We start from the raw sequence: 22837 nt of genomic DNA, 5'->3' as shown, positions 1-22837 counted from the left end.
CGTTTCCAGAAGCAGAGATTACCCTTAGAATCTGCTGGCCTAAGTTCTGACAGATCTCCACCTACCAGCAAATCCATACCTTTTCCACACACATTCACCATGCATGTAAGGATACACATTCACACAGACTCTAAAAGTGTTTTAAAGACTCCCCTCCCCGAGATAAGTCGACCTTCATTGTGTTGTTTAATAATCTTACTGCAATTGTTACACAGGTTTGCCAGCTCAAAACAAAGCTGACATAAGACTCATGCCTGACAATGGTATTTTAACTGACTGTAACATAATGCATTAAAAATATGAAAAGCTGCAATTCAGATGTTCAGCTTTCAAACTAAAGTTTTGACCTGACATGTGAGGTACAGCAGCAAGCTGGGACTGCCTCGAGCACTGCCTTTCAGGATTTTCTGCCTAGACCCTGTGAGACACCTTTGTATTTTTTCCCCCTGGTGTTTTGTTTTCCAAAGCAAAGGAATGAAGGAATCACAAGAAAAGCCAACTCCTACCAACAGAGGAATGAGTTTGACAAGTCTCCTTAAGGTCAGCCTTGGCTGAAAGCTAGACAAATGCATACTGATCAGAGCTGTGGGCTTAGCCCTGAACAGCACATTTCTGCAGACAAACAAAATGCAGAGCTAAAGCAGGAAGCCGTTTCACTCCAATGGAAGTTATCCCAGAAATAAAGCACAAAATCAAACCATTGCTGTAGAAGTGCCAAAGGAGGAACTGGTAGGATCCTGGAGGCGCCTCACCTGAGGGTCCAGTTTCTGCAATACAGAAGGGAAGCCAGTAAGACGCAGCACAGGCCTCTAACACTGACTTCTGGGTGGAGGACAAGTGTGCTATTTAATGCACTCAGTTATTTAAGACTGCTTTCAGAGCTATCATTGAGCAACAAAATGAAAAATCAGTAATTGCTATATGAACACTATTCATTACTTGAGAAACACTTGTGTTTCCATGTACATTATTCATATGGAACTTACTGTATTCCAGTTTTTGCCCGCTGCCCCTTGTCCTGTCTTTGCACACCACTGAAGAGCTTGTCCCCATCCATTTGACTCCCACACTTCTGATATTTATAAACAGTGATGAAATCCCAGCCTTCTCTCCTCCAGGCTGAACAGTCCCAGGTCTTTGAGCCTTTCCTCATAAGGGATATGTTCTGTCTACCTCATCATCTTGGTGGCCCTCCATTGGATTTGTATCTAGAACTTCCCTCTCTTTCTTGATGTGAGATGCCCAGAACTAAACACAGTACAGTGTGTGGCCTCATCAGGGCAGAGTAGAGGGGGAGGATCACCTCCCTCGACCTGCTGGCCACACTCTTTTTAATACACCCCAGGATACCATTGGCCTTCTGGGCCACGAGGCCAACCTGCTGCCCACCAGGACCCCCAGGTCCTTCTATGCAGAGCTTCTTTCCAGCAGGTCAGCCCCTAACCTGCACTGACACACGCAGTAATTCCTCAACAGGTACAAGGCCCTACACTTGCTCGTGTTGAAGATCATCAGGTTCCTCTCCGCCCAACTCACCAGCCTGTCCAGGCCACACTGAATGGCAGCACAGCCTTCTGGTACGTCAGCCAGACGTATACTTCTCCCCACTTTGCATCATCAGCAAACGTGATGAGGGCGGACTCTATCCCTTCATCCAGGTCATCATCTTACAGTTGTGCTATATGAGCACAGAGTCTCGGGTCGCCTTCCACATAGCCTGGTTAACATTTGCAGTTCCTTATTCTGACCTACATAAACATCTTTTTGTTTATGTTGGCTAACCTGGTATTTTCATATTAAAAAAGAAACAGGGATTGTGGCGTGGGGGAGTAACTTGCCCTGGCAGCCCTGCCCTGGAATCACCCTGCACAGGAGCTCAGTTTGTCACACACAGCTTGGGTGTGTCAGCCCCTCCTGCTCAGGAGCACACAACAGGTGAACACCAACGGCAAGGATCTGATCACTGCATCACGCTGCAGGGAGGCCAGCAGGGACGTCAGACTGTGACAGCAAACATGTCCAGTCAGCTTCATGTCACAGTGAAACTTTTCTTTCTTATCTGGAAGGCATTTAGCACCACAGGAAAAAATGAAAGGAATATGTAATATACGCATTAGAAATGTAAACAAAAGAAATTAAAATCCACTTCCTGCTACAACAAACGCTTACAATACACAGCTACACCTTTTATAAACTAAGTAACTGTCTTTTGACCTGACATCAGTCATGTAAAATAAAAAAACTACAACAAACTATTTCTAATGGCCTGTAACTGCTGAACACCATGTTAAGAATGCATGAAGAACTGAGCTGGGCCTTCGTCCAGTGGGTACCTGAATGCAGTCTGATGCTGTGATCTCACAAGTACACTGCTCACCATCACCTGGCTGATTTGCTTCTAATTACTCATGCTGGGAAAACCAAGCACCTCAGTATGACCTACCACACTGCACTATGACTGTGCAGACATTGCAAGTGCTTCCCCTGTTACAAGTCCATCTAACGTTCAACTCTGGGGAGGAGTTACCTGCGCTGACTGTTGAGTTGCCTGTTGTATTAAAGCAATTTTGCCTGTTGTATTAAAGCAATTTTGAGGGAAAGAAAAGAGAGAGAGAGAGAGAGAGAGAGAGAGAGAGAGAGAGAGAGAGAGAGAGAGAGCAGGGCAAACTGTGTCTTTCTAGAGGGTTTAGTTATTATTACCCTATTTAAGGTAAACACATTCCTGAAGACAGTTTTCTAACACAGAGAACTAGAGTTTTCTGACAGCATTTTGAGAGCTGATAAACAATTATCAGGTTAATTGTCATCAAAAGGAAGCAAGCATACATTAATGGTCACATTGTATTCGCAACTGCTATGCTAGGTGATCTTCATGCACTGGACATTCTCTTTAACACCAATAATTGACCTACACTTACACAGATACACAAACAAACTGCAACCTCATTTTGAAGTTCATTTCAGCCTTCTGTACATAAAGCCACATTAATGAAGACATTAGGTATTTAATCTTTCTTTGCAACAGAAATGAAAGTGTGTTTTCTAACAGGATATTTACCTTTGCTCCTCCTGCCACGCTTTCCTACAGCCCAGATCTAACAACAAGCCTGGCAGAACCCACCAAAGCAAGTTCCAGCAGGAAAAACAAGGAAATACCAATATTTTGTGTATTTTTCCTAATGGTTTCTGAAAACTTTTATCTGATCAACAGGAGTGGAATGAGAATGCTGAGAATTTTTGGCCATTTCCCGCAGATCCATCCAGACATCCATCTGCCTGGCACTCTGCAACCCCTGGCATATAGAACCCCGGAGGGTCAACGGGACACTCAGAGCAGCAGTGAACAGCAGCTAACAAAAGCAAGACTACCATTAGCAAGTTTATATTTACTATATAATTGTACTTCCATCAAAATATTTTCAAGACTCCACATAGACTTAAAACAAAACAGACCAAAACTACCTCTCTCTGGTTAAAATGGTATAGGGAAGGGTTAGGCACCAGGATATTAGCAGTACACCAACTACACACTGTTTGACTCAGATCAAAACGTCACAGGGCAGAGTCCATTCTGCCAGCCCTACTGTAGCCACCGCAGGAGCATGGGAACAGCTATGCCTGGTAGAAACAAGCTTAGATTTTTCTTCTGGAAACTCAGACCACACTTAGGGCAACAGTTTCAACCTAATGAGAGAGTATAAAGAGGGAATGACCTCATAGACACCTGTCTGATGTAGGAACTCCCACCTCAGGGCCAACACAGGCTGGGAAGGGGTGGCCACATAGGGCACAAACCCCACAGTTTTCTCACTGACAGCACCGTAAAAAAGTAGCAACTTCTGCAGCATTAATGGAATTCCAATAGTGTAATAGTAAGGAAAATAAGGCCATGTTTTCTTAATTAAAAGAATGTCTGTGGTACACAGTCTCTCAGGACAGATGGCAACAGCTTCCTGGTTAATGCCTATATCATTTCTGTTTAACCATCAAAGATGCACTGTATAAATAAATTATGATGCAACAAAGAGTCGCCTGAGAGTCTTGAGTTATTGACAAACAGCTGCACCTCCACCTACAAAGCCCCTTTGCTGCTGGCCTGAGAGCAGAAAGAGAGGCAACATGAAAGCGGTTACTGTCCAAGGTACACGAACACAGGAGAGTGACTGAGCCAGGTGACGAGGAGATGCAGGTCATACGGGCAGTAAGGAATCAGGTCAGGCCCATGGTCTGATCCCACATTCAGCCATGTCAATCAGTGGTTGTCAGAGAGCTGCAGAGATGTCAGGCCCTGTGAGATGTGACAGGAGGAGCTGCCCCAGCCCTCTGGACAGCTTTCCAGTTTGGATGCTGACTCAGGACTTGATAGCAAGCCACCGGATCAAGGGAACTCAAATTCTCCATTTGTCCTGCATCAGCCTTTTGTGAAAAAAGGGAAAGACAGAAAGCGAAAGGGGAAGGTTTGCCTATACAGTGGGTATTGTTTTTAATGCCTGTGTTAAAAACCATACTGTATTCGTGGCATAAAGAATGTATTTTCCAGAGAAGCAGAAAATAATTGTTGGTTTTTACACGTTAACTGTCTCAACCCAGAACCATCTCATCCTGAAGAATATTCTGAATCCTACCCGCAGTGAACAGACGTGCCTACTCACTCAGGTGAGCTCGAGATTTGGCTCTTCCACTGCTGCAGGCCCTTCAGAAGCATGAACCAGTCACTCAGCCTCTCCTATTGTTTCCCCACTTTGGCCTACACTTCTTCCCTACCACATCAGGGACTTGACAAGTGCATGAAAGCTTTAAGGCATTCAGATTTAAAATACCTAAATGCTTCACCTAAACAACTAGATACAGAACGACACAGGGTGTACGTTAAATAATGCATTGATGAAACAGAGGCAGAAGATATCACCTTTAGCTTGCGAAGGCCTCAAGTGAAAATTGGGGCTGTCACGATCCACCTTGATGATGTTAAGAGTTAGGCAAGGAGAGAGCTCTGGTGCCACTTTGGGAACTGGAAAAACCTGCATGTTCAGAGCTGCCCTGTATTAAGGGCTTTCAAACAAAGAACTTTTCAGTTGGCAAACAGCATTACTTTTGCTCAGTGTTCTGCTGGCAAGCACAAACGGTCCCTGTCTCCTATTTTCTATGGGTAAACACTAATTTTGTTATCCTTTGAAATACTGAGACGTGGAAATCAGCCTAGCTGCAAAACAGAATATATTGCCTGTCTACTCCACACTACACTGGACATCAGTGAACCAAGTAGTCACTGCAAAGATCAAAGATGTGCATCACACAGCACTCTTACCCCTGCTACAGACCTCTGATCTCTGTGTCTGTGCTGGGGTAATGCAGCCTTTCCACTAGGACTGGAAATAAGGCTGCAACTGTTTCACTGTCTTTTCTTATTAAGTAGCACAGTGCTTCACATTACCTTTATTCACCTATACTGCTTCAATCTGAGCCTATTTGTTCTAACTTCCAAAAGCTGCTCCACATTTAAGCCTGGTTCCTGTTATTGCAAAACTCACAGCTGAACTTCACAAATGCACCATCCACCACCAGGCGAGCAGCACAAACGTCAACAAGGGCCGTGCTCTTCCTCCCATTCAGCATTCCTCCGTCAGCCACAGGACATCAAGGCTGAGCTTTCTGCACCCTTCCTGGCAATTAGAGCTCACGGAGCAGCGGTACCTAAGATTTGTCCAGCTGAAGCTGTGGCCCAAGGCACTGCCAAGCACCTGGTTCCTGGGGCAGAGCCAGAAGCAGTCTGAGGGAGGTCTCCTGCCCCTGCATAGCGGTCACCCTCTGCATACCAGCTGGGAGCTGGCACTGCTTGGGGCCTTAGTGTCTGCAGATCCAAAGCCACCATCCTCCTTTGGGCTCCCTCTCAGAAGGACAATGTGTGAAGCACTCCTGGCAGGCTTGCTGCACTGCAGCTCCAAGCAAGGTGCAGGCTATCTTTTTCTCTTCTCATCCACACAACCCAGGAAGCAGACAGCTCTCATCAGGAAAGCTCTAACTTCTCATTTGCTCTAAAGCAACCTGGAATTTCAGATTAGTTATGTGCATAAATCAAACGTGATGCTCCGGGTACCATCATTCAGCTCTGGTTTGCTTCAGCCAGCTAAGCACGGGGCAAGGAAAATAAAAAAGGACAATGTTATACGTTGTCATGTATTGCATTACAAGCCATCTGCTCTCAGGAATGCACCTGTATCCCAGAGCATCATTCCAAGAAAAAGGTCACTGTACACTACAGGGAGCCCTGGGGAACCATACCCTCACTCAGATAACACCAGTGGGGGCTGGCTGGGCACAGCCACACAGGGGTCAGACCAATCAGCACCATGGTCTCGATGAGGCTGTACTCCACCACAGACATGCCCTGACAGCAAGGCCGCACAAGCACATTTTCATGAAATAATGCAACACATGGGTTCAAACCACACTGATCACACAGAGCTGCTGTTGGAGGTGCGCAGGAACCAAATATCCTAAGAAGTGAGCCTATGCTGGGATTTGTCAGTACAGAGACATCTCTGCTTGGGTTGTACGTGCGCTGCCATGGGCTCGGCCGGGCCACGGCAGGTGTGTTTTGGCTGAGGGATGGGGCACCTCACCTTCCCCCAACCTGCTCCAACAGCTGGAGTAAGTCATGCTTTGGCACTGTCGTCTGTCACCTAACAAGCAGTTCCAACGACAAGCACGCATTCTGTCTGCAACCACACTTCTTACAATGAAAAATGGCAACAGAAACACACAGGGCGATGCGCCGCCTGTGCCAAACGCTGCTGGAGGTGCCCCCCGCCTGCAGACACACCGCACCGCCGCCGCTTTCCCGACCGGTAACCAAACAGACGGAGCTCACAGACCGCCTCTCCCGTACCCCAGCGAGCACCTCTCTCATCGCCCTGCGGGGTGACAAACGCCGCTGGGCCAGAGGCAGCGCTCGAAGCCGTGTGGTACCCCGGGACACACCGCGGTGGGGCGAGAGGGAGGGCAGCACGGGCAGCTCTCCGCGGCCTCCCCGCCGTCCCCCCGTCCTCTGTCACGGGCCGCTCTCGGAGGCGCTCCCGGCCGCATCCCCCCTCACCTCACCTCACCCCGCCCGCCCGGCGCGGAGCCCCACGGCCCCTGGGAGCGGCCCCGCCACCTACCCGCAGGCCGCCGCCCGCCGCCCTCACGCCGCGCGCGCCCGCCGCCGCCTCCCATCCGCCCCGCCGGAGCGGGCGCCCCGCGCGCGGCACCGGGCCCGGCGGCGCGCGGCCCCCCCCTCCCCAAGCGCCGTCCCCTTACGCGATCCCGGCGAGGAGGTGGGGCGGCGCCGGAGGAACCAGGAAGTGGCGGCGGGCGGCCCCGCCCCGGGCTCTGGGGCCCGGCGCTGTGCGGGCAGCGGCTCCGCGCAGCCAGTCAGCCCCAGCCGGCACCTGGGGCAGCTGGGTTTGCTCGGCGCTCCCCGTTAGCGGCCGCTGCTTGCGGCTTCACCGGGCAGCGTGAGCTTCTGCGTGCCGGGCGGCTCCTTCCCGGTCTTTTTTTAATTTCAGCCAACACATATCATCCGTTTGCCGAAATGAGGCAAAAGACGTCGCTTTGTCCTTGTTAAAAACGACACCGCATCCTTTTGTCCGATAGGCTTTACGGCTGCCTTGCCTCTGAGGAATTCAATCCCTCTGGGAAGCCACCCCCCCCCCCCCCCCCCCCCCCCCCCCCCCCCCCCCCCCCCCCCCCCCCAGAAAGGGGCAGTGCTCTGCCAGCCCTGGGGACTACGTGAGCCAGATAAATGAGCTGGATCCTGAATTCCTGTGCTTGTGGAAAGCTACTCGCCTGTGAGCAGTGAGGAGCTGCTGGCTGTGCTTCTGGACTGTGTGAGGCTTTGGCCTGAGCTAGGTCAGCTCCGGGCTGGGATGGCAGGAATGGAGGAAGGAAAGCTGCCTTTCCTTGCGTCTGACCACTGTGGGTGAGGCTGGGAGGCAGGCAGGACCAGTGCCAGAACCTCATCTCACTGTGCCCTTCGTGGGAACCACTCAGCATACCTGCCAACATCTGCATTCAGATGTGGAACTCACTTCTGTACAGAGCCTTCTAGCTCCCGCTGAGCAGTCTGTCTCACACATCAGAGCCAAGAAATGCACTACGAGGCCAAGAGGCTCTGCCTGTGCTGTGCCACCAGGCACTGCTTTAGGAGTGCACACCACTCCAGCTCCTCTCCTACCTGTCCCCCTGCACAGGGACAGCAGGCAGCTGAGTACCCCAGGCCCTGTTGCCAGTCCTCCCTGTGGGGCACTGGTCAGCATACCACAGGACAGGAGGGCTCACAGGACAGGAGGGCTCCCAGCAGCCCATGACCCGCAGGGTGCACCCCAGAAACGCACCTGCCCGGCTTCCATTGGCACTGGGTGTACAGCCCGTGGGCCCTCCTCACCTGGCACACACTTGCACGAGGCTTCAAGGCAGCTTCAAAGTAGTTTGAAAACGATACACAAGAGCTGTGCTGAGCGTATGAAATTACAACATGGACTAACCGTTGCGAAACTTCAATGAAAGCTGACAAAGTACAACAACCCGCTATTACAATGTAGTGTCAAGCCGGAGCCTTTAATCACGTTACCACACCACCAGCACGGGGCCAGCAGCGCTCTCCCCAGCAGGATGTCTCCCTGAGGCAAAACTCCGCATTTCCTCGCGGTCTGAGCGCCAAGCGAGCCTCTGCTACGTACTCCAGTACCCCCAGGGCGGCCTCCGGGAGCTTTTACCTCAGCTAAGAGCGCAAACACTAAAGCGACTCGCGCCATTTCCCGCCTGCGGAAGTGGGGCGGTGCGCAGGCGCAGAGCCCGCCCCCTCCCTGAGAGTCACGTGGGCGAGGGCGCGCGCCTGCTCGCTCCCGCCGCCTGGCCCTGAGGGTGGGGCGGCTGCCGGCCGGAAGCGGAAGTGCTCTGCAGTGCGCGCGGCGGCATGGCGTCTGTGGTGCTGAGTGACGCGGAGAAGCTGTACATCATACACGGCGTCCAGGTAGCGGCTGTACTGCTGTACTGTTACGTGAAAGTTGCTTTTCATCTTTACTGATGTATTTGGCACGGGAAAAGGGAACTTTAAAAGTACAGTTTCTTGTATCCACGTTCGTGGTTACCTTAAGCAAAATCCGTTGGTTGTCGTATTTAGGAGGACCTCCGTGTGGATGGCCGTGGCTGTGAAGATTACAGATGTGCAGAAGTAGAAACAGATGTGGTATCCAACACAAGTGGATCTGCGAGAGTGAAGCTGGTAGGTGAATGTCTTAGGAGTCACGTACGTTGCTGATGAAACCAGCTTATTTCACTTGGCTTATGATAAATAATTGTTGTCTGTAAATATGTCCATGCATGTCTAATATGAGAGTTGCTCCAAAAACAGCGTCTCCTATTTTATGATGTTGGCCCACAACAATCAGAGGCAGATGGTTGAACCTTCCCAGCAGTATTTCATTCCATTTTGTTGCCGTGTGACAGATGACAGCAGAAGTGCAGTTTGACAGAATGGTGTCTGACATGGAAATGCTTCTGAGGCAAAGATGTGGAATTGAATTCCTTCATGTTGAAACAATTGACATTCATTGTCATTTGCTGAATGTTGATGGAGACCCAACAGTGGATGTGAGCGCAGTGAAGCAGTGGGTGGTGCATTTTATCAGTGGCAACAGCGACATGAAATACAAGGCACGTTCTAGATGGCATGCACAGCTGTCACACGATGAAATGAAGTGTCTTGATCAGCTCATCTGTGCAAATCAGCAGGTCATGACCAGGGAGCTCTGTATATCTCTGAATATCAGCTTCAGTGCGTCAGGAATGATGGTGGCAGTGTTGGAATATCAGAAAATGTGTGCCAGGTGGTTCCCATGAATGCTCACACAGGAGCAGAAAGAGCACCATATGTAAGTTTGTTAGGATCTATTGAACCAATGCAAGGCTGAAGGTGACAGTTTCCTGGATCACATCAGTAGTGATGATGAGATGTGGTGTCACCACTACGCACTGGTGTGAAAATGCAGTCCATGGAGTGGTGACATGAATTCCCTATTGAAGAAAAAGTTCAAGAGACAGCCTTCAGCGGGCAAAGTATTGTGCACTGTCTTTTGGGATAGGAAAGGAGTGATGCTTCTGGATTTCCTGAAACGCAGACAAAACATCAGCTCCGAATGCTACATCATGACACTGACTAAGCTGAAGGCTTGAACTCCCAGAGTCAGGCAGAGAAGACGAGAGCTTTTTTCTTGCAATGTGCTAACACCAGGTCCCATACCAGTTTCAAGACCATAGAGCACAGTGCCAAATTTGTCTGGACTGTCCTACCACACTCACTGTGTAGTCCAGATTTGGTGCCTTCTGTCTTCCACCTGTTTGGGCTGATGGAAAATGGATTGCTCAGGCAGTGTTTTCCTAGCAGTGGTACAGTTGTAGCTATGAAACAGTGGGTTACCTCTGCTGGTGCAGATTTTTATGAGCGCAGCTTGCAGTCTCTTGTTCATCAGTGGTGAAAATGCAGAGTGATGGTGACTATGTTGGTAAAGTTTTGTAGCTGAGAATTTGTTCAATCGAATAATGTTATTGCGCTCTTTGCACCTCTTATATTTGCCACGGAAATAAATAGGAGGCATTACTTTCAGAGCGACCTACGCATGTATGTATGTGCCTAGCACTAATTGAAATGATGGGTTGAGGAAATAATGGCAAGGTATATGAATAATTCAAGCTAGCTTAACCTGTTTGAGCTAGATTTATAGTGGAGTGCCTGAAAGGCCTTCAGGCTGAACTGATCTGCTATTCGATGTTAGATACTGTTGTGCCTAATCACTGGAAAGAATAGTTCTGTTCCTTTACAGTGAAGCAAAGCTACTTCTGGCATGTGTTGGCTGTAAAGGAAATTGTTATTTTTTGGCGGTATTATAAATGTTCTGCCGAAATAACTGATCCAGAACTGAAATGGTAAAAAGCTGTAGCTATTAAGATTGTCTTCTAAACACAGAGAAGGCTGATATGTGGGCACAGCACTGTTCTCCTAAAGCCTTTCTGTTTTGAAATTCTCTGATAGAGCAATTAGCAAAGACAACAGAATAGACGGAAACGTCTGCTTGCTGTAGGCATCTTAACTGAGTGTGTTTTGACCACAGTTCTAGTAGTGTGATGTATTTTTGTTTTAAACAGGGGCACACTGATATCTTGGTTGGTGTAAAAGCTGAAATGGGGACACCGAAGTTGGAGAAACCAGATGAAGGTTATCTGGAATTCTTTGTTGACTGGTTAGTATATTAGAAGAAAAGGTAATGGAGCAGTATGCACATACACTTCTTTGCTTCTCACGTTTGAAATAAAAAAGACTGATCAGATCTGAAATGTATACCTTCGCTGCCCTAACCTGCTTTAAGTGTCTGAGTAACAGAAGCAGTTTATTTTACTGTCTTAGCTGTGGTGAATGTTCAGAAACATCATTTCAGTTCTATAGTAATCGGTTGTCTTTCAGTGATGAAGCATTCCAGGTACTGAGATGGGGGAAGAAAAAGAATTAACTTGTAGAGATTATACTTAAAACTGTATCTCAAAGGATTTTACTTGCTTTGTCTCTGAAAGCAGTGTAAAAAGTGTACTTTGTGCAAGACCATTCATTAAAAAAATAAATTCTCATGATATAAACTTCACATGCAAAGGTTGATTAGAACACGGATTTATTAATCACATTTATCATCAAATCAGTATCTCATTAATTGCAGTAATAATTGTTTTCTATCGAGTTCCGAGCTTTGTGCTACATACGAACCATTGCTTATCTTTACAGGTTTAATAGCATCTGAATTGTGAAGGAAGCTAGGAAGAAAGAGAGCTTTTGTTTTTAGGCTGCTCTGAGATAGCTTAGTGACATCTTGATCTTATTCCTGACTGTCTGCTGTCTGAAGCTGCAGCATCCATGTCTTGCAGACTTCCTGAAGCTATTCTTTATGAAATAAAATACATTGAGAGCTTCTCAAAGCTTTGTCACTGTCAAGTTAGTTCTGCCTATGATATTTTTTTAAATTTTTTTTTAATTGTTGGTATTCTGACGCTAAATGTATGTTAGTATGACAACCTGAGATATGAGTTTCACTAAGAAAGCATATATCTGATAGTCTTTTTGATGTAACTGGTGTTATCTGTGTAAATACTTTTGTATCTCTGGCATTATGCAGTTTTATCTAAGAATCCGTCCATACATCACAGTCTCCTGGTTAGCTATGGAGATGTATGGTTTGCCAAGAGAAGGACTCAGCTAGGAATTAGTTTATCTGTGACTACTGTTCAAAAAATGTAAGACAGTAGGGTGTTCTTCCCGGATGTGGTCCTGTTTTTAGATAGTATCTGAGCTGACTTCTTTATAAAGCCCACGTATGGAAAAGCCCAAGTAGTATTTAATTGTTTCTGTTGGCTTTTAGACAAAGTCCAACGAAAGAAGCTGTAAACTCTAGTACTCTCCCTTGTGTTACTGTTCTGCTCATCAGCAGTGCTTGGAGTAGTAATCACTTGAAGAGTAATCACTTCACCTGTGCTTGTGCTGTCAAGATAAGGTGACTTCTAGCTTTAACGAAGATCCCAAAGACACGGTTTGAAGTGAGAGCTATTTGTTTTCTGTATAGATAGGGTAGTGAGATGTTCTCAGTGCTCTGATGCTTTTTCAGGCTCCCACTAGGTGGTAGTAATTCAGCACATTTTGATACGCTGCATCTCATAGTGAAGTTCTTCTATGTGCTACGTGGATTTTATATTGTTTAAACTAGGAAAGTAAATACTTCTTTAAGGTTATCTATTGTTTGGTTAACTGCTTTCTCCCCTACGATTACTTGTATTGTAGATGACAGTATATCAAAGGCCTGAGCAACAGTTTTCAGCTGTTGGGAGAAAGATTTTGAACTGGGAACAGAAAAAGGATTTTTAAAGAAGCGATCTGTGGTAGAAGAATCTTGAATGTTGTGTGATGTGACACTGAAATGGTTTTACCGTTCTCCAAATCTACATTCCGGGAATAGAAATTTCCTGTGCTCTGTACTCACCATGGCCACTACTCAGTTCTTTCTGTTTTGTAAAGCATACTTCTGGGCTTTTTTTTTATTAGTGTACTAGACAACCCTCTTTCTTATTATACCTCGTGTAAGTTGCTGAAGTATTCTGTGAGCATTGGGTGGCAGTATTTACCACAGAGTTATTATATCAGTACCTTGCCAACATTACTTCTTAATTGCACTCGGATTGCTTGGTGTTAAAATAGTGATGGAATTAAGATGCAATAAAACTTGCTATATTCCAGTTGGGTCCTATGTTCTTCTTACTTGCTGTCAAAGAAAGCAACCATTTGTGTTTAAAAACTAGAGCATTTGATAAAACTTGATGTTTAAAAATAATGAGCTGTAGATTAGAACTTGTATAATTCTTTTCAATTTAACATGAGAAGCATAATGCTTGCATAAACTCTACTCGAAAGAGAGCAGGTTAAACAGAATGGTATAGTGAACTTGCAAAAAGCTGCTTTAATGGGTACGTGCTCCTTTAATACAACCTAAAGGCCTGACTTGGGCATATTTCCAGAATTAAGTTCTGCTTAAATATGGTCCTGTCTCATGAAATCAGGGCTGGAGCACCTCCCCTATGTGGACTGAGAAAGCTGGGGCTTTTCAGCCTGGAAAAGAAAAGGCTCTAAGGGGATCTTATAGCGCCTGCCAGTACATGAAGGGGGCCTACAGGGAAGTAGGGGAGGGACTTTTTATAAGAGCAGGTAGTGACAGGACAAGGGGATGTGGCTTTAAACTGGAAGAGGGTAGATTTAGACTAAATATTAGGAAGAAATTCTTTATTATGACAGTGGTGAGACACTGCAACAGGTTGCCCAGTGAGGTTGTGGATGCCCTGGAGGCGTTCAGGGCCAGGCTGGATGGGGCTTTGAGCAACCTGGTGTAGAGGGAGGTGTCCCTGCCTGTAGCAGGGGGTTGGAACGAGATGATCTTAAAGGTCCCTTCCAACCCAAACCATTCTATGATTCTATAATATGAATGCAATTGCAAATAGTAGCGTTACACTTTCAGTGCTTGTTTGCATGATGAAAGTGATCTGCAAGCATAGGTCAGTGCTTGATTGACAGTTATACTGATTTTTTTTAGCCTGTATAGTAGAGTCTCCATATATAAGCAGCAAATAACTCCTAGAAAATCCAGTAGCTCTTCCTGGCACACTGAATTTTCATCAGTTGTGCAAAGTTGGGATTGTTGCTGTGTGGCAAGGGTTTCCCTTGTAGGCTCTGCAGTCGTGTTGATACAGCACCCTTGATGGTTTAAGTTTTAAGGGTGAAGCAAATGTATTCCAAGAGTTTGTTCTCTGCTGTATGTTTGCATTCCTTCAGTGCTGGAAGAGAGCTAAGGATTTTTATCATCTTATCAGTACAAAACATGCATGAGAAATTGGCACTGCAGGGTGCCTAGCCAGTGCAATGCAGGTTTTTGCGTTCAGAGATTTGAACATATTAAGCTAATTCTGAGGAGTCTCCTCCAGTCTCATGTCTGTCAAGAGAAATTGGTCTTGGAGAGATGGAGATCTGACTAATTTATTTAAAACCAAAATCTGCAGTGCTTGCCACAAGTCCACTTCTGAGCGTGTTTTTGCCCTCTCTGTACACCGAGTGTAGGTTCAAAACATTTCTTATCTTACCACATATTCACCTCTGGGCATTTCTGCTCTATTTCATTGTGATTTGGAGGTTTTGGTTTCTGTTTGTTTTGTATATGCCTGTTGTCTTCTGCTGTTTGTTAGAATGTTGTTCTTAGCTGTGAACGCTTTATTGCACAACCCCATAAACAAAGTTTGTTACATTGGAATCGGGAAAACAAAGACCACACGCTTTTTTTTGGTCAGATTCTTTCTTGATAAAGATGGTTTTTAGCTCCTATCCATAAACAGTGGTTGCTGAAAATAATGGACTGCTGTCTGTAGGGGGTTTGGTGGCACAGAATATGCTCACAGAAAGAAATTACCAATTTAAATCAGGCAGTCATATGAATTCTGCACATCCTTGTTATAGCGTCCCATCTTTCTCTTCTTACCTTATTAATTACCTTCTTGCCTTACTTTCTTATCTTGTTAATTTAACATTCATGTCTAACAGGCTGCCTTGTTAGCCATTCTGAACTTAGTACAATGTTCTCTCATTTCTTTTTCTTGAAAGCGTTGAGGCAATAGAAGATGAGAGTGCCTAAGAACTAATTGCAGAGAGAATTCACCACCCTTAATGCTAATGCTGGGAACTGAAGACTGTAATGGAATTTAGTTAGCGTCAGACTTGGTAACAAAATTTAGATAATCCATCTGCATTAAGACATTTTCTTATGCAGAATGGAAATAATTTCTTTCACAGATAAAGTGCTTATTGTTGTACAAATAAATCCTTGGAGATCCCTAGTATTTTATGCTTCGATATATATTTACACTTAAGAAATGCAGCTTCAAAAGTGAAGGTTTCTTTTTTTCTACTTTTTTCTTCTTTATCCAGTTCTGCAAATGCTACTCCTGAGTTTGAAGGCCGGGGAGGAGAAGAGCTTGGCACAGAGATAGCAAGTACGCTCTACAGAATATTTAGCAGTGAGGGGAGTGTAGACTTGAAATCTCTTTGCATTAACCCCGGGGAACACTGCTGGGTTCTCTACGTTGATGTATTGGTAAGTAAGAGAATGACAACTAAAAATCTTCAAGGAGGTTTTCAAGGCATTGGCATTAGCATAGCCATGTTTATCTTCATATAAAAGGTTCTTCCTCTAATGCAACTTAATATTTCACAGCATGGATGGCTACTTTCTTGCAAATCTGTCTATAACAGTTAGACACTACATTCTGCTTGTTCTTTTTCTCCTCTTCTGTTCTGCTGCAGAGCTAATAAGACAGATTGAAATACTCCAAATCTGTCACCAATAAAAATCAGCAGTCTTATATTCACAAGGAAATTGCCACTAACGAAGTCTGATTTTTTTTTTCTAAGTGAATGTATCATTCAATTGAGTGTAACTGAGCATGAATGTATGTTAGCCCTAATATGAGTTTCCCTCCTGTCTGCTTCTTTGTTCGATGAAACTTCTATGACAGCCGTAACATTTGGCCTAAGCACTTTTGTGGTAGTTGTACACGTGTGTTGAATTTAAAAAAGAAAGTGAATATTTGTTTCCATTAAAAACTGGCAACTCAGTTTAGTGTGTGTAAGTCTTGCGTGTACAGCAGCTCAATTTCCAAGTAATGCTATATTTAAAGTGATCCATCATGGGAATTTAATAGAATTCTGCAAGTCAGACTCTCCAGAGCTTTGTTTCCTCCTATTACTGGTGCAGAGTTGAGTTTGCAGTTGCCAAATGTGTAACTGAAAATACGTTGAGGGATCTTACTCACTGGAATCAGTTAATGTCTATGAATTATTTACTACATGTTAAGCTGCATTTCCCCCCCCCCCCCAAAAAAAAAGTGCATACAGAGTTGTGTTAAAACAAGAATGAGATATGAATAAATGTGAAAATTAACCCAGTAGGTTTTTAAAAAGCAGAAGCGTTACTCTGATTATAGTAGACTTGGAACATACTGTGGCTTTGTCCAAATACAGAATGATCAAATATGTACCACTGCGGAGTGCTTTAACAACCCGAGTCACCAGTTTAGTGGAGCTTGGCAGAGTTTAATAGGGAGTAAAGTGCTAGTTCTCAGAAATCACACTGGGACCTTCTGTTACCAGGTAATTGCATACAGAGGTGCAGAATATTATATGGTGTGCTTATTTAAGCCATGTGCTGCTTCTGCAGCATAAACAAAGACTTTAATAATGCTGACTGCTGCAGAAATTGTTCCGTCCAGCTTTTGTATGGTATATAACTGATAATTACTTAAGTTGTCCTGCACAAATCTGTTGATTGTCCACAGCTCCAGAGGAGAAAAGCCTTGGAGTTTTTAAGCTACTAGTCACATCAGAATTATGAACACCTGTGCTACGTGGTGTATTTTGTTTAGCTTTATTTATAGTATCAATAAAGAATCTGTTGTAGGTTTGTAACTAGGATTCTAAAGTTATTAAGACTTTTAATGTAATATTCTGCAGAATTTTATGTGAGCCACTGAGGAGCTGTGGTGTAGATAGAATAAGGTAATGTTAACATTCCTATTCTGCCCCCCACGCTGCTCAAGTCTTCTGTATTTTAACGTTTTCGAGGTATTTGTATTATTTCTTTTTCCAAATAGAAGACGTGTGTATCACGTGTGATAGTTTATACTTGATGCAAGCACTTCATACTTACAGGTTTCAGCCAGACACATAACGTAGGTGCTGACTGATCCTCCACACATGGATATGGTTTAAAGATTGAGAAATGTACCTCGACCTTTCCAAATATTCTTTCTTAATAGCAGTCCAAGTTCAGATGTGTGAGCGACTCTTTGAATGTGGGAGTTGTACAGCACTGCAGAACTACAGCCTGTTCTCACCTTCTATCTTTCTGTCTTTTTCTTTCCCTTCCCTACTTATTAATGTTTGAAATAAGCTTTTAGGAGATTCTGGGGGTTGTTTTTGACACATCTTGCCTTCTTCGCATAACTCGCACCAGCAGGCTGCCACACTGAGCAAGGAGAGCTGAAGCTGTGCATTATTTTTCCATTCCCTACCTCATCACATTACGTGGTGTGCTTGGATCTTGGGGGGAGGATGCATTAGGTTCTGTTGAAATGTTACTGGTTTTCTGCTGAGCATCCTTCAGGAGATTCTTCTTTACCTCCACCTTATCCCAGCCCTGTTGGAGGAACGAAACCCAACAACTTAGAAATCAGTCCTTTCTGATGAAAATCTCTGAATAAGGCAAGACCTACGATAGTTTGTTTTTTCCACTCATGATAACCTTCTCTTTTGTGTATCAGTAAATTAGAAGTGCGTCCTTCCTAGAAACCCTTTTGCTTCCTGAGACTCAGAGTTGAGCAGGCTTTCTTCATTCCTTTAAAAAAAAAAGGTACGAATGCAGTGGAAGAGGGAAATCTCAGTACAACGTGACAACATGCTTAGGCTGAGAAGAGGGCATTCATTTATTTTTGGAGGAATTGTTTCGCCATGCTTGATACAGGCCGAGTTCCTAGCCCATAGGCGCCAGTGTAATACAGATAAGGCTTTAGAATAGTAGCTTGAATGCAAGCCTAGTAACAGTACAAGCACATCCCATTATTGTGTTTTAATAACGTAAATATTGCAGGCTTATTCCATTATCCACAAAATCCAATAGTGCCTGAAAGTGGCAAGTTAACCTCTCTGTATCCAGCAGCTGTTGGCAAGGAAATAATTTGATCACCTTTGTATTAGCTTTCCATCTCAACTTTTTGTCATTCTGTTTACACAATTCAGTCTGTCTTAATAAAAATAAGCTGTCTTTCCAGAATATCTGATTTATGATTTGCTCCCAGTGTGGGAGGAAGTCTCGTTCTTAAATAGATTCTGAAGAGCCATCAGTGCAATCAGTGCTGTAAGACTTGTTTTGCTCTCATTGTGCAGTGTAGAATGGATGCTGCTTCATTATGTCTAGTGTTCTTACCAGCATAGTTTCAAATGCTTGTGGGGGTTTGATCATAGAATAGTATTGTCTGTGAGCAAATTCAGAGTGGAGCTTGTCAGAGAACTATCACTAGACTATCACTAAATGCATCACTGAGTTGTCTGTCAGCCTATAGAAGGTATAAGTGGTTATGGGAGCCCGCTTTTTGTTTAATAGTATGCAGTGCTGTTCATCTTTTGGGCTGTTTTTCTCCTGACCTTAATGGGAAGAAACTAAGCTAGCCTCCTTCCACAGGCTTCGATTCGAATCAATGTCTTATTGACTTACTTATATATATGTATATATCAGTACTTACTGATAGCATATTGATAGTGCTATCAATAAGTAGACTTTGAGAACAGAATTTCCTTAGATCTTTGTCAGCTACAAGAGAAACTGTGGAATTTTATGAAAAGGATTACTCCTTTTCCATAAAGAATAGAGGATAAATTAAGATGTGCCTTCAAACTATCCTTTGTGTAATTAAGTTCATGTATAACATTATTAAACAACCTCACTTTTTGAAATACTTGAAATATATATAAGAGGTGGCTTTTCCTGATTTAACGTTAAACGTTCTGAGTGTATTGGAAATAGTGTGGTTGTAGTTTACTGGAGAGTCTTACTGTGAGAAGAGTAAGAATAGCAGTGATTTCATTTCAGCTTCTATTATGAAGTTTTATCATTAATTTTATTATGAAGTGCTTTAACTCTTCTATTTCTCATGCATGGTACAGTCAACTGAAATCTGAATCTCATACCTGGTGCTCACTGCCATAGGCTTTAAAGATAACTCTTTTTTTAGCCTATTCTAGTCCTTATTTTTGTGCCTTAAGTAAGTTTATGTAAAATAAAGACTTCATTTAAAGGTACTAACTCAATTTTTCTTTTAAAGAGATTCTTTCTTTTTTTTTTTCCTCCTCCCCAGTTACTGGAATGTGGTGGGAACCTCTTTGATGCAATCTCTATCACGGTGAAGGCAGCTCTCTTTAACACAAGGTAAAGCACAGAGTTCATTTCATGTGAGTGCAAGTGGTAGGGGAAGAGAAATACCTTTTATGAGCTGAGCCTTTTGTGCTCGGTGTTTTTAAGTCAGAAAAACTTAACTGTGACTTAAATTCAGGTAAAAAGCAGTCTGTTTGCAAGCAAATAACATGAACTCACGACTTCGTTCCTACCAATCAACTGTTGTGTTGCACTGTATTCACACTATAGTCTTGTTGCAAGTAGTTGAAGGCCTCTGTGTTTTTGAAATAAGAAGCATTTACTGACAGGTGATGCTCCCGACTAAGAAGCCCTCTCTGTGTCAGATTGACCACCAGCTTGTAACTAGCTCTGTTTTCCCACGTTCTTTCTTATTGGCTGTCAATACACAGCCTTTCTTAAAACAGAGGGGGAAATGGTTTGAGAGGTTGTGGGGACTGTGAAATGATGCGTCTTTAGCTTAACTTTCCCCATGCATTTTAGTTCAAAGAATGGAAGAACAAAATCTTAGTATCATTAATTCATTATGAGGGTAGACAGGACAAGGGGGAATGGTTTTAAACTGAGACAGAAGAGGTGTAGGTGAGATATGAGGAGGAAGTTTTTCACCCAGAGGGTGGTGATGCACTGGAACAGGTTGCCCAAGGAGGTTGTGGATGCCCCATGCCTGGAGGCATTCAAGGCCAGGCTGGATGTGGCTCTGGGCAGCCTGGTCTGGTGGTTGGTGACCCTGCACAGAGCAGGGGGGTTGAAACTGGATGATCACTGTGGTCCTTTTCAACCCAGGCCATTCTATGATTCTATGATTAATACAATTACACATTGAGTGTTCTAAGGACAGTAGTATTCAATAGCAATTTTTTTCTAGTGTTTTTATCTTCATTATCTTAAGGGAATACAGAGTTTTGTAGCACCCTTGAGAAAGAAACCAGTGAATGGTTTTGCTAAAAAATCTTACATAGCAGAAATGTCTGGAAGAAGTATAAAAATAAGAATCTTAAAGGCACAGAAGTTTTAAAGTGGATCTCAAGTTGTTTTCCAGCTGTAAATTAGAGATGTGCTGAAGTCAGTGGCACAGTTCTTGCTTATTCCTCAGGGAAGCAGTGTGCAGTACTGGAGCTGGAAAAGGGCATGCAAGAGGAAGAAAATAAACTTTTCAAGACAGAGGCAATATATTGGGTTATAAATACTTTAATGCTGGGGAAAAGGGAAACCCACCTGAGACAACAGCTTGTTTATATTGCTGAGAAATTTCCCATCTTAATTAACAGTACCTTTTAACGGTGAACTGTTTTTGTAGCGTTAAGGAATACTGTAATAAATGTAATAGCTCGCAAAGACTTCACAGCACACTGAAGGGGAGAAATTCCTCTCTTGCTGTGTGGGCTGCCAAGAGGCAAAAGTCGAGTAGGCTTAACACAGTTGCTCCCACATGAGTTGTTCCACAGATCCCAGGCACATCCTTTATTTGCAGGATTACTCGGCCTTTGTTCTTATTTCAACAAGAGTTCTAGTTTTGAGTGAAGAGTGAAGATGGCATTTAAAAACAAATTAGAAAAAAATGGTAAGTCTGTTGCTTTTGGAGGAAAATGGAAAACATGGAGGCTGTGTTGTGATTGTTCTGGAAACTGTCTCTCGTACAGTCTTTGATCTGTGGGTAACCATCGTCAGTCTTGTCAAAGTAGGATATGCAACCAAAATGTGGTACGGTATGACATAACAAAAAGCATGTTAGTTTTGATTTGTGAGAACTCTTAGGACAGGAGCATGGAATGCTAGTACATCTAATCTAATCAGAGCTCAGAGAGTCAGGGCTGAAGTTCAAAGTGAAAAGCTGTTGTCCTCATTCGGTATTCCTTCCCCTTTCCCTTAATGTCTACTACATTTTCTTTGGATTGATACAAAGGTAGTTTAGAGCAGCTGCCCGCATTCCTTAAAGTACTATGGCCTAAGTAAGATGATGTCAGTTTGAAGATCACTTCAGATTAAGTGTTCTGAACTTTACTTGATGTCTGTGTCCCTCTTTGAGTCTTCCTTGCCTTTCATAATCTGTTTGCTGCCAGGTTTTAAGTGCTTTCAGATCTTTGGATCTTTGTCAGCCTTCACTTCAGCTTTAGAATCAAGAGCAGAAAGTTCAAGTTGCTGGATTGTTTTCTTTGAGACCATTGGTTTTTTCTTCTGATATTCAGACAGGCATTTGAAAAGCTTCATCCTTAAAATCTTGCTTCTAACCATGTTTTATAGTAGCTGTGTCATCCAGCACGCTTTTTCTTTAGGGCTAAGTAAATCCATTATAGTAACTTCGGGAATGTTGTGCAAGAATTTATAGTATTTAAATCCTGTTATGTCTGACCTGACTCACTGTATCCCCTTCAGGCATGGAGCAATGACAACATGACTGTCATGGGAGGAATATTTACTCTTTGGAGATTTGTGGTGTTTACTCTGTTCTAAAAACTAGATCCAGATCGTGTATGAAAGATGGCTGACAGCAGACTTTATTCTTAACTGAATCCAAGGTGCTTAAGGCTAGATTTATCCACGATTGAAGCAGACAGTGCAAAATGTGCAAGAAGCCACCACGTTAAGATTTAGCATTAAGCCGAATCCTGTGGAATGTGCTCCATTGCAGCTGAGGCAACAGAAGCTAGGCAAGTGGCAAGAGCTACAGAGTTTGTAGCACAACAGGCGTGCAGACGTGCTGCTTTTTTGCTGGGCACCGTGGCAGGTACAGAACTGATGCCTGCATGCAAGTGCACAGTAAGTTTTGCTGCTGTGAAGCGTGCGTCTCCATTGCACGGACAAGAGCATTGTTCATTCTGTGACTAAGTCCTGCTGTACAGATCTCTGTGCTGATTAGTTGCAGGAATCAAAACAGAAGAATAAAAGCTACAAAGCAAACATGTACAGCTAGTTCTTAAGATAAATCTTCACAAGCCTGGAGAGGAAATCTCATTTTCTGGATGTGCTCTTTGTGCTACGAACACTCTCTATACCCATTTGGATCCTTAGTTTTTGATGTGTATGTACCTTTCTTTCATGTTAACACGGTGCTTGCATTTGATCAATAATCTTTCAGCCCTTCCAGTAGTTGTAGTTTGCACTCTGCCTTATCTGTTCTTGGCCAGAAGAGTTCCTTGCAGGGAATTTTCAGGTATGAGTCCTGTCAGCTTCTTGTTGCAGACCAAACATTGCTGTGCTTTCATTACTATTTTGGGACGGAGTTAAAATGGCTTAATCGATCTCATGCACTGTTTCTT

At 44.0% G+C, this 22837-nt stretch overlaps 2 protein-coding genes across 16 annotated transcripts in view; one reads left to right on the top strand and one right to left on the bottom strand.

Annotated features, from left to right (window-relative positions):
• Positions 1–8812, bottom strand: part of ZDHHC3 (zinc finger DHHC-type containing 3) — a 31489-nt gene extending 22677 nt beyond the window's left edge. For 3 of the 15 annotated variants that reach the window (XM_015281738.4, XM_025147503.3, XM_025147505.3), the window contains exon 1: positions 7300–7329. The gene's annotated coding sequence lies outside the window, so the exon portion shown is untranslated. Of the gene's footprint in view, positions 1–698; positions 7330–8756 lie in introns of those variants that run through there. The other 12 variants (XM_015281737.4, XM_015281741.4, XM_046938173.1 and 9 more) reach the window with 7 other exon arrangements.
• A 123-nt stretch (positions 8813–8935) lies between these two features.
• The window catches only part of EXOSC7 (exosome component 7), a 19483-nt gene continuing 5581 nt past the window's right edge, over positions 8936–22837 (top strand). The window contains 5 exon segments of the mRNA NM_001252154.1: positions 8936–9013; positions 9164–9265; positions 11185–11279; positions 15542–15707; positions 19522–19592. Of these exon segments, the coding sequence (NP_001239083.1) occupies positions 8957–9013; positions 9164–9265; positions 11185–11279; positions 15542–15707; positions 19522–19592 (491 nt within the window). The 5' untranslated portion in view covers positions 8936–8956.

This window comes from Gallus gallus, chromosome 2 (assembly GCF_016699485.2).
Source record: "Gallus gallus isolate bGalGal1 chromosome 2, bGalGal1.mat.broiler.GRCg7b, whole genome shotgun sequence".
NCBI classification, from domain to species: domain Eukaryota; kingdom Metazoa; phylum Chordata; class Aves; order Galliformes; family Phasianidae; genus Gallus; species Gallus gallus.
This window is presented reverse-complemented; position numbering and strand designations above follow the sequence as displayed.